Source organism: Callithrix jacchus, chromosome 8, assembly GCF_049354715.1.
Source record: "Callithrix jacchus isolate 240 chromosome 8, calJac240_pri, whole genome shotgun sequence".
Lineage (NCBI taxonomy): Eukaryota > Metazoa > Chordata > Mammalia > Primates > Cebidae > Callithrix > Callithrix jacchus.
The window spans coordinates 123,420,497-123,435,358 of record NC_133509.1 but is presented as its reverse complement, the minus strand read 5'-3'; the positions used below and the strand labels follow the sequence as shown (position 1 = coordinate 123,435,358).

General features: G+C 39.5%; 1 protein-coding gene and 1 pseudogene across 12 annotated transcripts in view; both read right to left on the bottom strand.

Annotated features, from left to right (window-relative positions):
- Nucleotides 1-14,862, bottom strand: part of ZC3H14 (zinc finger CCCH-type containing 14) — a 51,391-nt gene that overhangs the window by 27,180 nt on the left and 9,349 nt on the right. For all 12 annotated transcript variants that reach the window (XR_013521454.1, XR_013521455.1, XM_035261251.3 and 9 more), the window contains exons 6-9: nucleotides 14,211-14,640; nucleotides 13,511-13,671; nucleotides 12,130-12,230; nucleotides 9,652-9,807 (exon numbers count right to left, since the gene is read on the bottom strand). Coding sequence is in view for 10 of the 12 variants with exons in the window: in XM_035261251.3 (XP_035117142.1) it covers nucleotides 9,652-9,807; nucleotides 12,130-12,230; nucleotides 13,511-13,671; nucleotides 14,211-14,640 (848 nt within the window). In the remaining 2 variants the exon portion in view is untranslated. The remainder of the gene's footprint in view (nucleotides 1-9,651; nucleotides 9,808-12,129; nucleotides 12,231-13,510; nucleotides 13,672-14,210; nucleotides 14,641-14,862) is intronic.
- Nucleotides 6,290-6,798, bottom strand: LOC100414189 (chromosome 10 open reading frame, human C19orf70 pseudogene; annotated as a pseudogene).

The following is a 14,862-nucleotide window of genomic DNA, read 5'->3' as shown; positions in this document are numbered from 1 at the left end:
AACAAATGGGATTTTTCCATACATTATACCAAACAGGAAAAATAAAAGGAAATCCACGCCTAGATACATCGTAGTGAAACTGCAGAACATCAAAGACAAAGAGAAGATCTTGAAAGCAGCCAGAGAAAAAGGACAGATCACCTACAAAGGAACGACAGACAGTTAGAATGACAGAACTCCACTCAACAATGGAATGCAGAAGACAATGGGATAATCACATATATAAGGTGGGAGAGCAAATAACCATTAACCTAGATTTTAGTATCCAGCAAAACTACTGCACAAGGACACAAAGAAAACACTCACAGGTGAAGAGACTCTTGGAAAATACACTGCCAACAGACATGTTCCAATGAAACTTCCAAAAAAAAAATACTTCAAAATATTGGAAAATAATGATCCCCAAATAACACTTAGAGATGTTAAGAATAAGTAGAATGATAAACAGGAGGTAAACCTGAAAAAACATTGCCTGGATAAAATTACAAGAATGTTGTCCAACTTATATATTTAAAAAAGATCAAATTGAAACACTGAAAAGTAAATTAGGAGAGTAAAGACTGAAGCTCTTCAAAAATTCGAAAGTCCTTTTACTGTTTGAGAATGGGGTCAGGATATTAACTTTTAGAATACTAAATTAAATTTGCATGTAATATTTCACTGATAACCACTTAAAAAAAAAACAGCATGGGCAAGCGTAGTGGCTCATGCCTACATTCCCAGCACTTTGGGAGGCCAATGTGGGCAGATCATGAAGTCAGGAGATCGAGACCATCCTGGCCAACATGGTAAAACCCCATCTCTATTAAAAATACAAAAATTAGCTGGGTGTCATGGCTCATGCTTGTAATCCCAGCTACTCAGGAGGCTGAGGCAGGAGAATCGCTTGAACCAGGGAGTCAGAGTTTACAGTGAGCCAAGATTGCGCCCCTGCACTCCAGCCTGGTAACAGACCAAGACTCCATATCTCAAAAAAAAAAAAAAAAGAAGAACAGAAATGGTAATTTTAAATAGTAAACTAGTTTATAATTGTAGAACCAGGGTTAGGGTTTTCAACAATAACAGTAATTAATTAACCTTAAAAAAAATGAGAAAAAACAGAAAATACAAATCAGAAATGATGATGGAAACTAATCCAACTGTATCAATAATTGTAATAAATGTGACTGGTCTAAATGCTCCAATAAAAGGCAAACTCAGATTAGACTAAAAGATAAAATCTAGCTTTATGATATAAAATACAATATACAGATGATCCTTAAACAACATGAGTGCTTTAACAACATTTCCCCACAAAAGTTGAAACCCACATATAACTTTCGACTTCCCAAACATTTAACTACTCCTATTGTCAATGTAGCTCCAGTGACAGCTTCATAAATTTTTTCTTTTTCTTTTAACCATGGTCCTTATGTTAAGTTCATTTATCTTGAAATGGTGAATAACTGCAGACACAGACCTCAATCTCTGGTACATATTGAGCAATTCAACTTTTTCTTGTAACGTCATGACTTTTCCCTACTTCTTAAGAGAAGTCCAGCATCACTAGTAGCACTTCATTATGGATCCCCTGGTGTTATTCAAGGTTTACAGTATTGCACGGAACAAGATGAAAAATACGTTAAGAACCGTGAGATCACCTTTTACAGCAATACACAGTTTACGGGAGAGCTGAACTGCTTGCACAGAGATGGTAAGCATCACACAGCATTTTAAATGGACATTCAAAACACCTCAGCTCACCATAAAGCAACAGAAGATAACTACAAAATTATTACAGTACAGTATATACTACACTGAATTTTATATGGCTACTGCATTTTCATGTTTGCTTACATTTCTCTTAACTACAAATGGCATCATGTAGTCTGTGTGTGCATAATTTTGATAAATTTAAACTTTTCATAATAGATTTGCGTATATTTCATGAAAATAAATGTTAAAAGTCTAGTAGCTACATATACTTTATGTATTCATGACATCTAAATTTTTCTTAATTCTGTCAGTATTTCTAGGTTATATCATCTATCTGTAATGTCTTTCAAATTGCCACATATGAAAAAAAATTTCCAATATATTTATTTTTTAAAATCCACATGTAAGTGTATGAGTGGACCCACACAGTTCAAACTTGTGCAGTCCAAGGGCCAACAGAGAGAGAAGACTGAAAACGAAGGCAGGGAAACCAGATATATAAAGCTAATATAATTCAATGGCTGCATTAATATCAGACAAAACTGACTTTAAGATAAAAACATCTTTTGCTGCAGAGGGCCATAAATCAAGATAAAGGATTCAATTTGCAAAGAAGACCTAACAAATTTAAATATGTATGCACCCACTATTAATATATAACAACATCAAAATAAAGCAAAAAGTGATATAAGTACAAGGAAATTAAGATAAATTTGTCATAATGTTGGGCAATTCCAATACCCTTTCTCAAGTGGTAAGTCAAGCAGCACAAAAACTCAGCAAGGTCAAGATCTGAATAATGTTAACAGTAGAGCTTTATCTACTGAATGAATGTAAAATTCCCAATCCAACAATTAGTCTACTTTCTTTCAAAATGCACATGGAAGATGCATAAACTTGATTATTGCACTAAGCAAGTGTTAATTAACAATTTTCAAAAACTAGGCATTGCAACAATTACATTATCTAATCACAGTGCAATTAAGTCAGTGCAAATAGTAAAAAGGATTAAAAACAAATACACATACCACTTCCAAATACTGTATAAAAAACACACTTTCAAATAATGCATGGGCCAATGATAAAAATTATAATGGAAATTAAAGACACTCTGATAATGAAAACATGACGTATTAAAACTTGTCATATGTAGTAAACAGGGCACATCAAGAAAAAATTACAGCTTAAATGCTTACATTTGAGAAAAAGGCTGAGATGAATATTTGTAAAATATAAAAGGATAAATTAAAAGTAAGAGAAGTTGGGCCAGGTGCAGTGGCTCATACCTGTAAACCTAGGACTTTGGGAAGCTGAGGTGGGCAGATTGCTTGAGCTCACGAGTTCAAGATCAGCCTGGACAACATAGTGAGACTCCACCTTTACCAAAAAAAACTTAAAAATTAGCTAGGCATGGTGGCATGTGCCTATGGTCCCTGAGGTGGAGGATCATTTGAGCCCAGGAGTTAGAGGTTGCACTGAGCTACAATTATGTCACTGTACTATAGCCTAGGTGAGAAGTGTGTGACCTCACTCACCTCTTAAAAAAAAAAAGCAGAAGTCAGGCCGGGAGCGGTGGCTCACGCCTATAATCCCAGCACTTTGGGAGGCAGAGCTGGGTGGATCACCAGGTCAAGAGATCGAGACCATCCTGGTCAACAAGGTGAAACCCCATCTCTACTGAAAATACAAAAATTAGCTAGACATGATGGTGCACACCTGTAGTCCCAGCTACTCGGGATGCTGAGACAGGAGAATTGCTTGAACCCAGGAGGCAGAGGTTGTGGTGAGCCGAGATCGTGCCATTGCACTCCAGTCTGGGTAACAACAGCAAAACTCCGTCTCAAAAAAAAAAGAAACCAAAAAAAAATCAATAAAGCCAGAATAATTGTTGTTAAGCCTTTGAAAAGATTGGCAAAATAAACTTCTAGTGACAGATAGATGGCGAGATTAAAAAAAAGGTCAGCAAATCACACTGCCACGTGTGTACCTATGCAACTATCTTGCATGTTCTTCACATGTACCCCAAAACCTAAAATGCAATTAAAAAAAAAAAGGTATACATATTGTGAGGTGGGTTCACTAGCAAAAATAAAGTCATCAGAGAAATGATAGAATGCTATTTGCTCAAACAAAAGAAAAAAGGCTATCAACAATTTATGCCAATACAGATGCATGTTTAGATTTTAAAAACCTGCCACAGATTTTACTGTACAACAGTGAGTAAGCACATGAACAGTTAACAACTGCTTGCAGTACCACTTCACACTCGTGAATAAATCTAGTAATACCAAGAGTCCTCATCAGCAAAAGTACCTCACAACATTCAATTCCTCTTTTTTAAAAGCACAATATAGAAAACCACACAAACATACAGCTTACTGAATTTTCATAAGGCAAGACACCCTTCTGACTACCACCCAAGAAAAAAGATAGAACTTCACCTGCTACCTACCCTGTGTGCTCCATCTTTATCAGTCCTCTTCAAAAGCAACCACTATGTGCCTTTTATATTAATGTCTAGAGGTTCTTTACAATTTCACATATACTGTGTATCCCTCGCCACTGCAGCTTAATCCTGCTCCTTTTATTTTACTTTGATTTGGCTTTCAATCTCTTTTTTTTTTGGAGATGGAGTTTCGCTCGTTACCCAGGCTGGAGTGCAATGGCGCGATCCCGGCTCACCGCAACCTCCGCCTCCTGAGTTCAGGCAATTCTCCTGCCTCAGCCTCCTGAGTAGCTGGGATTACAGGCACACGCCAACATGCCCAGCTAATTTTTTGTATTTTTAGTAGAGACGGGGTTTCACCATGTTGACCAGGATGGTCTTGATCTGTTGACCTCGTGATCCACCCGCCTTGGCCTCCCAAAGTGCTGGGATTACAGGCTTGAGCCACCGTGCCCGGCGGCTTTCAATCTCAAAATCTCGGGCTATTCGACCCACAGTGTCCCAAAGACTACCTTGCCGGCTGCACACTCATGGTGTAGCTCAACCAACATATTCCTCTGACCTCTGTAACTTCTTGCAAACTGACTACTGGACTAGATACTTGATGACTTAGGTTTACATTTTTGGCAAGACTAAAATTTTGTTCTTTTGCATCAAGAGGCACAAAACAATTGTTTTCACTCTTAAAAGCAAAACTCTAATTCTACCATCTTGTTCTCTTATTAGCTGAAATCACTTCTCTCACCTACTGCATCAGAGGTTGGCTATTTAGGCCATGAAAGCTATATGGTCTGCTGCAACTATTCGACTCAGGTCGTAGTATGAAAATAGCCATGGACAATATATACATGAACAGGCACGGTTTGGGTCCAACAGATGCCAACTCCTGTCCTATGGGGTTACCCAGTGGCACCATTCTTACAGAAAAGACAGCATAAATGTTCAATTATTTTATTTACTCAGTTTTCAAGACAATAAGTGAGTATCTACTATCCTTCAGAAGGTGACTAGTTAGGGTTTACTTTTAAAAAATATCATTAGGGCCGGGCACAGTGGCTCCAACCTGTAATCCCAGCACTTTGGGAGGCCAAGGTGAGCAGATCACGTGGTCAGGAGATCGAGACCATCCTAGCTAACATGGTGAAACCCCATCTCTACTAAAAATACAAAAAATTAGCCAGGCATGGTGGCACGCATCTGTAGTACCAGTAAGGCAGGAGAATCACTTGAACCTGAAAGGCGGAGGTTGCAGTGAATTGAGATTGTGCCACTGCACTCCAGCCTGGACAACAGGGCGAGACTCAGTCTATTGGGAAACTGTGGATTTAAATGGGCTTTAATCCACTGAGATTCTTACACCTACTGAAGCTCAAATAATTCCATCTTTGGCCAATGATAACCTCTCTAAGTTGGCTCCTGCATCCCTTAGACATGATCTACCATTCATCGAAAGCTTCTTTGCTATCTGGGATGTTGAGACATTCCAGGATCATCTTAACATTTCCTGCCCCTGACCTGGAAAAAGATATTTCTCAAGAAGCCCAGTTCTTTTATTTTTTTAGAGACTGAATCTCACTTTTTTGCCCAGGCTGGAGTCCAGTGGCACCATCTCAGCTCACTGCAATCTCCTCCTCCCGGGTCCAGGCAATTCTCCTGCCTCACCTCCCGAGTAGCTGGGATTACAAGCACCCACCACCATGGCCGGTTAATTTTTTCTATTTTTGTATGTTCACCATGTTGGCCAGGCTGGTCTCGAACTCCTGACCTCACGTGATCTGCCTGTTTCAGCCTCTCAAAGTGCTGGGATTACAGGAGTAAGACACCATGCCGGTCCAAAGCCTAGCTTTTTAAATAGGAAGTATTCCAAGACCACAATCTGGGAATTATGGATAATACTAAGGGTTGATTATTGTTTCTATGCCCTTGCAGTAGACAGAACTAGAAAAAAAATTATTTATATATAAAATACAATGTGAGTTCAAAAAAATTTCCAGTGTAAATTCAGGACAACAGGTCTTTTACTTGTCTGCAGCTCATCCTCCATTAGATTCCCTAAATTCATGGGAATAATAGTCTCTGAATATCTGCATATAGATAAAAGTTGGTGCTGATCACTTCTAAAGGTAACTTTTGCTGGACGTTACATTCTTTTTTTTTTAACACTTCCAAAGTCCTTTATTGGGCCGGCAAGGCCGGGAGCTGCCCCTGGAGTGGGGTCCCAGGCTGGTGGCAGCCCTGTCCCTTCTGGCTGGGGCAGGCAGCCAGCTGGCTCACTACTTGGTGCGCGCCTTCACGTACTCCCAGCCCTCCTTGGAGTACTCGCAGGCCTTAGAGGGGGCTACCGACAGAGCTGACATCACTGTGATGATTCCTGCATTCCAGGAGTCACAGATGGGAAAGTGAATCTTTGGAGGAGCTGGGAGCTGGGGTATCTGCAGGCCTGTCTGCTGACACACGTACTGGCTGAACTGGTACATGGCCGGGGGAACCACTTTCCCAGCCTTCTTTAGGGCTGCCTGGCTCTTGTCGCTGGACCCCAGCAGCTCCTGGTCATACACCAGGTAGACGGCGCCCCCAGCCACACTTCCCTTGATGAGGAACCTCATCAGCGACCACACCCGGGCCACCATAGTCGCTCGGCTCCACGCGCAAGGACCTGGACGTTACATTCTTGGCTCACATTTTCTTTTCTGGAATATCTTAAATGTGCCAGTCCATTTTCTTCTGGCACAAAAGTGATGCTCTTGAAAAGTCTGATGATAATCTACTTTTCTTTTTCTTCTAAGTCATAAGCCCCATTTGCCTTGATGTCCAAATGACTTTTTTTCTTTTTAAAAATTCATTAATTATAGAATACATCTTAGTGTTTATGGTTCTGGGTGAATATTCTCAGGTATACTGTGCAATTTTTCAGACAACAGTTTCCAATATGTTTTCACTTCAGGACAGTTTTCTTGAAAGTTAACGTTTGCTCTGTTCCTCTCAATATTGTTTCTTTGGAGATTACTATTATAAATATAGTGTATTTCTATTGTCTATATTCAGTGTTTGCCACTTTCTCATGTGTTCGTCTCATTTATCTTCAATTTCTCTGAAGATGTTTTATTTATTTTTAAATTACTATGTCCTGTAGACAAAAGGTCTTGCTATGTTGCCCTGGCTGATCTTGAACTCCTAGCCTCAAGTGATCCTCCTGCCTCGGCCTCCCAAATTGAGATTATATGCATGATGTTTCATTTTATTAAGACACACTAATTCTTGAGTTCTTTCTAATTTAGTCTTCATTTCTTTTGAGATAGGGTCTCACTCTGTCACCCAAGCTGGAGGGCAATGGCATGATCATGGCACACTGCAACCTCAGCCTCCTGGGATCCAGCAATCCTCCCATCTCAGCCTCCCAAGGAGAAAGGACTACAAGTGTACACCTTGCCCAGCTAATGTTATGATTTTTCACAGAGACAGGGTTTTGCTATGCTGCCCAGGCTGGTCTCAAGTGATCCTCCTGCCTCAGCGTCCCAAACTGTTGGGATTACAGGCATGAGGCACCACACCCAGCCTCAAAGTTCTTCTAATTCTATTTTATGTTTCCCTTGGTTTTTCCTTGTATTTAAATAATGTCTTCTATCTCACTTTGCAATGGTATTTCTTTTTAGTATACCTTTCAGCGTGCTTTCACTGAAACAATGCTATTTTGTCTTTTTTTTTTTTTTTTTTTTGAGATGGGGTTTTGCTCCTGTTAGCCAGGCTGGAGTGCAACGGCATGATCTTAGCTCACCGCAACCTCTGCCTCCTGGGTTCAAGCAATTCTCCTGCCTCAGCCTCCCGACTAGCTGGGACTACAGGAGTGCGCCACCATGCCCATAAAAAATAAAATAATTTTTTTGTATTTTTAGTAAAGACGGGGTTTCACCTTGTTGACCAGGATGGTCTCGATCTCTTGACCTCGTGATCCACCCGCCTCAGCCTCCCAAAGTGCTGGGATTACAGGTGTGAGCCACCGCGCCTGGCCCACTATTTTGTCTTTTATTCCTTTTTTATCTTTTAATTTGGCATAGAACTTGACCTTGATACTTTTCTGTTGTTCATTTTAGGGGAAAGTGTGCTTCAGATAGCTATTCTAACTTCAGAATCAAAAACCTTCTTCTGTTGATTTTGTGATGTAAAAAATATGGCACCTTGCTTTGAGATTTCCTATTCTTTCCCTCTCCTATTTTTACCTGACATTCTTTCCTATCTCTGCTGTCTATTTCCCTGCTCCATCTGATTCTACTCCAAGACTTTCATGGAGAATCCTGTCTTTGAAGAAAACATTGGGGCAACACACTGTAGACTCCACAGGGAGTAGACTGCCGCAGCCCTTCTACATTAGCCTCATCTGCCACTGCACTGTGCAAAATCCCTCCTAGGCTTCAGCTTCTCTTCTCAATTTGGCCCATTCACATTTTCCAATTGGTACCTATGGGCTGTTTGGGGAACAAACAGATCTTGTCCTTAGGCCTATCATTTATCAGAATAGCATCACGGCAAACTGTACAATATAGTCAAAAATTTTCAAAGAGACACAATGAGGAGACAAATACAGAACTGACAATTTTGAAATCATAAGGTTTCATGAAACCTTGAACAGTTTAAAGGACAGTTTTGGAGATATGAAAAAATATATTCCAAGGTTCTTGAAACATAATGTGAGAAATAACATAATAAGCACATAGATACTCTTGGTGGGGTTTTAAAATTCAAATCTTAGTAGAAAAAGAAACAGGAATCCTTCTTGATGGGAACAGAAGAAACAAAAAGGTTGAGAGTCATGGAGAAGGGCTGTGCAAGCTCAGTGGTCAGACAACAGAGACACCAAAAGCCCAAACTAACGGCATTAATTCTGGCAATAAGGAGGAGGGGAGAAACACTTTCACAAAGGAGTCAGAAGATGAGAGACACACTTTCAAAGTCAGAGGACTGTATAGGAATTGGGGGAGAAAGCTGTGAAAAAAGGAAGCAAAAAAAAAAAAAAAAAAAAAGACACACATGGCAGGTCAGAGACAGAATGCTTAAGAGAGGGGAGATTTAAAAATAATTAAAATTTCCAGTTCAGGTAAATGAGTAGGATCAACAAAAAGAGAAAAAGAAAGAATGCAGAAATAAATATATCTTTAAGAAGGAGCTATCTAAAGACCAGCAAAATTCTGATAATAATTAAGCCTTAATGACTGGGTTCATGAGAGTTCACTGTACTACCCTTTCCATTTTTCAGAATGTTAAAAATTATCACAATAAAAAGACTTTCAAAAATTTCTAGAAAGGGCTAGGTGCAGTGGCACACACCTGAAAATTTTTTTTCTTTCTGAAAAGTGTTGGTATGAACCTTCCTCAAGATATTCTTCTCATTCTCTTTCTGGTCTTAATCATCACTTTTTTTAATAGTGTAACATTTCATAAAAATCCATTGGAAAATATGTAATGCCTCATGAAAAAACTGTAGTAAAAGAATGAAACACCATTTAAGTTATTACCTTGATTTTTTTCTGTGGAATCTCCTTTTGTTTCCTCTTCTTTAATGGGGGGGCTTATTCTGGGGGTCCTACTTTGTCCCTGGACCACTTCTGCTAGCAATTCTTCTTGAGAAGTTCGAGTTCTGGGAGCAACTGGAAGTGTCTGTTTCTGTGGGACTTTCACATAAAAGCAAAAAAGATAGAAATACAAATGCAGTAATACATCAAAACTCAACAGTGACTACATCATATTAAATATAAATGCCTCCTTTGGTTTAGAACATATGAGGAGTTCAGGCTGGGCGTGGTAGCTCACGCCTGTAATCCCAGTACTTTGGGAGGCGAGGTGGGTGGATCACTTGAGATCAGGAGTTTGAGAACAGCCTGGCTAACATGGTAAAACCCCATTTCTACTAAAGACACAAAAATTAGCTGGGTGTGGTACACATGCCTGTAATCCCAACTACTTGGGAGGCTGAGGCAGGAAAATCACTTGAACCCAGGAGGAGGAGGTTGCAGTGAGATGAGATTGGGTGACTGCACTCAACCCTGGGCAACAGAGTGAAACTTCATCTCCCAAAAAAAAAAAAAAGAAAAAAGAACAGAATAGAACATTCATATGAGGTCAATCCACATACCATTCATTTTTTCTTACATTACTGAGCTAGATAACTGACCTATTTATCCACACATATGTAAATAATGTCCATACATTTTAAGTCACATGTCATGAATACAGTACATATGGATTCACTGTCAACAAAATATGATTTATTTAAACTTAGCTGCATGATCTTACATCAGTTTCAAATAGATAACCTGATAAAGAAAGAAATTTTCAAAGTCATGAAAATTCTCTAAACTTCTCATCATTCTAGAAAATTAATATGCTGATAGATCAGGAAATGAAATGTAGATTGACATACCATTAGGTTTAGAGCAGACCTTTGCTATCTTTATCAATCCTTATTCCATATGCCAAACCTGTTGAATTTTGTGTTCAAGGTTAAATGAGGGATAAGGAGAAAGAAGAAGACAGGCAAATATCAGAATCAAAGCCTGATGGTGTCAGGCATGGTGGTTCACCCCTGTAATTGCAGCACTTTGGGAGGCCGAGGCGGGTGATCACCTGAGGTCAGGAGTTCGAGACCAGCTGGGCCAACATGACGAAATCTCATCTCTACTAAGTACAAAAATATAAGCCTGGCATGGTGGTGGGCACCTGTAAGCCCAGCTACTTGGAAGGCTGAGGCAGAAGAATCGCTTGGACTCAGAAGGCAGAGGTTGCAGTGAGCGAAGATCATGCCACTGCACTCCAGCCTGGGCAATGGAACAAGACTTCATCTCAAAAAAAGAAAGCCAAAAAAACAACTGATGGGTACAGTTTACCTCACTTTCGGAAGGGGTAAAAAAGAGAGATGCATGAGAGAGTGGACGAGCAGGGCAATGCTGTAAGTACATCCATCAAATCCACAGCAAAAACTTTCATCTTTTTAGAGTAGCTCATTATCATCAGCTTGTTAACACAAGTTTACACATTGGCTACAATAGGTTGGCCATAGAGTACAGAATTTAATGACAACATAAAATGACACCCATCAGTTGTTTGCATTTCCGAAAGAGCTTTCCCTAAGACCAGCTTATAGCTGATTCATCTCCTGTTTTGAAAACATGTAGGCCGGGAGCAGTAGCTTATGCCTATAATCCCAGCACTTTGGGAGGCCGAAGTGAGTGGATCACCTGAGGTCAGGAGTTCAAGACCATCCTGGCCAACATGATGAAACGGTGTCTCTACTAAAATTACAAAAATTAGCCGGGCGTGGTGGCGTGCACCTGTAGTCCCAGTTACTCAGGAATTACTTGAACCTGGGAGGCAGAGGTTATAGTGAGCTGAGATCATGCCACTGCACTCCAGCCTGGGTGAGAGATCGAGACTCTGTCACAAAAGGAAAGCAAATGTAATACTTTTATATTCTCTCATAAAATGATTTAGTACTTCGACTAGAATTGGAGCAGGAACATCACAGATGATTAAATTCTTGAGTTCCACTGAAAGGGAGGAAACCAACCTGTTTATGTACTACTGTTAAACAAATTTCTATGACTTCAGCTGCCTATTATTATCCAATTGTACTCCCCTTTATACATCCTAAATTCATATCTAATGCTGAATCTAATGCTACTAATATGAAAGTCCCACTTCATCAAAATTCTCTTCAAAACGTTTATGTACTATGTATTTAACACACATTGGAAAGAGTATAAAAGGCATTATATGGTGCTCAAAAAACTACACTCCACTAATACTTGGCAAAGTTCCTCAAATCGGTCAAACCGGTCCCTCTCCTTTAAAGCCATTCTTCAATAGGGGAACCTCGTCTTGGTCTTGACATCTGACAGGCATCTTTATTTTAAACAATTTAAGGAACAGTCACTTTCAGCTTACTCAAGAATTACAGAAATCTTTTACGAAGTGTAAACATAATACATTTAAGTTACCTGTGGAATAGTTAGTTGTTTTTGTTACAGATTCTTGAGCTTCAGATATAGCCTTCAAAATCAGATTCTTGTTAGCTTGTTTAGAAGGTGGAAGAGAAGGTCTAAAAGAGTTAAGAAAGGTATTTTTATTAAACTTTAAATTGCAGTTCTTCAGAGGCCAGCCATTATGCCTTTACCACAACCTTCTCTATGTTTTAAACAGACTAGCTGCAGTTTTTAGAAAATGCCAACTACACTGGAACCCTTTTTTTTTTTTTTTTTAAAGAGACAGAGTCTTGCTCTATCACCCAGGCTGGAGTGTAGTGTGTCACTGCAGCCTTAAATTTCTAGGCTCCAGTAATCCTTCCACATCAGCCTCTCCAGTCTAAGACTATAGGCACCTGCCACAATGACCATCTAATTTATCTTTGTAGTGACAAAGACTCACTGCATTGCCCAGGCTGTTCTTGAACTCCTGGCCTCAAGCAATACTCCTGCCTCAGCCTCTCAAAGTGCTAGGTACAGGCATGAGTCACCATGTCCAGGTCCCTTTTAGCTTTTGTTTTGGATACGGAGTCTCAATCTGTTGCCCAGGTTAGAGTACAATGGCGCAATCTTGGCTCACTGCAACCTCCACCTTCTGGGTTCAAGCAATTCTCCTGCCTCAGCTTCCCTTGTAGCTGGGATTACAAGGGCACTGCCACCATGCCCAGCTAATTTTTGTATTTTATTTTTTTTAAGCAGAGATAGGGTTTCACCATTCTGACCAGGCTGGTCTCCAACTTCCAACCTAAGGTAATCCACCTGCCTCGGCCTCCCAAAGTGTTGAGATTACAGGCATGAGCCACCGAGCCCTACCCTAGTTTTTTTTAACATAACAAATCTGAGTAGTAATTGATGTGTTCCCCCTCACCCTACCATCAGTGTTTAATATTCTCTGCAAATCTTTACAATGTTAAGCAATTTCTCTCATTAATGTGTTTCTCAAAAGCCAATGGAAAAGTCTATGTGGTATTACATTAAGTATTTACGCTGGGTGCAGTGGCTCATGCACCCAGCACTTCGGGAAGCCAAGGTTGGTGGATCACCTGAGGTCAGGAGTTTAAGACCAGACTGGTCCAATATGGTGAAACCCTATCTCTACTAAAAATACAAAAATTAGCTGGGCATGGTGGTGTGCACCTGTAATCCTGGCCATTCAGGAGGCTGAATCAGGAGAATTACTTGAACCTGGAAGGCAGAGGTTACAGTGAGCCAAGACCACACCACTGCACTCAAGCCTGGATGACAGAGCAAGACTCCATATTAAAAAAAAAATTATTTTAATGATTAGTCTCTTCAAGAAATTGAGAAGACTCCATCAAGGCAGTAAAAGATTAATTTACAGCCACATTTAAGGTACCTCCTTTCAGGCTTTGCTGGCACAGACACACTGCTGGAGATGCTTCCTGTTCGAGACCCAAAATCATCATCATCTTCCTCCTCTTCTCCATCATGATTGAATTTTTTTACTTTAACAACTGAACTTACCACAGGCAACTTTCTCTTCCGAAAGTTTTCATCCTGCAATCAGATAAAATTTATGCTTAACTCATCTCAGAAAATAACAAAAGTTCTACCACAAAATATTCTTTAAGAAAAAAACAGTAATATGAAAAATTCACAGGATATTTCTTGATTTTTATAAAACTATGAATATTATCCCTAATAGCCAACCTTTAGCTAAAACAAAAATTAGAGCTTTATGTTTATTAACAGCTGCATACAGTGCTATTGAGGAAACTAATAAAACAGTTATTTGGTTGCTTACTAGCAATTACCACGAACAATCTAAACGTGATCTGAAATCCCCTCCCCCAATTAATATAAGATTAAAGCTATCTCAAATGCTGGAAATCCCAAAAAGGTGTTCAGATGTGACATAAAAGAACTCTAGGAGCAAGCCACAGAGAGGAAAATCTAACTGGTGTATCATGAGAAACAGCAGTTAAACAATTTAAAAATAAACTTGCAACATGTGTTTAGTTACTTCACATATTATTTAGTATCAAATACTGCCAATTTTTAGCATAATAAGCCAGAATTTAAAAATACATACAAACCTCCATACTCATTTTCTCTGAGTTGTTTCGAAAGAACGGACTATACGTTTCTTCTAAGCTGTTAAGCACTTCTGGCTCACACAAACGTCCTGTTTCATATACCCAACTAGTCTGTATATCAAGCTGCTTGGCAGCATGAATACTATTTTGCTGCTGTTGAAATTGCAACCTGTTTAAATGAACACCACTATCTGCATTTCTACTTGCAGGTGGTCGATAAATTTCAATAGAAGGGCGAGAAGAACCATATGTAAGTGTCACTGTAGGTTTTTTCTGAGATAAAGGGTTCTCCTGCACAAAGTTCAGGTCTTCATCAATGAGATCATCTGGTTCTGGCTTAATATCAATCACATCTTCAGAGGGTGCTGGCTCCCTCAAAGGTTTCACTGTTGACATTAGTCGGGTTGCAGCTCCGTCATCATAAGTCTGCCTATTTAAAGAACAACAAAATATATTACACCAAATTAGGGCAATTATTTCCAAATCTTCAAAGAATGTTTACTTAAAAAATTTCAATGAAGGCCGGGCATGGTGGCTCACGAGGTCAGGAGATCTAGTCCATCCTGGCCAACATGGTGAAACCCCATCTTTAAAACAAAACAAAATTTCAATTAAAAAAATGAGGATATTCCCTTTATATATTCCATTCAAA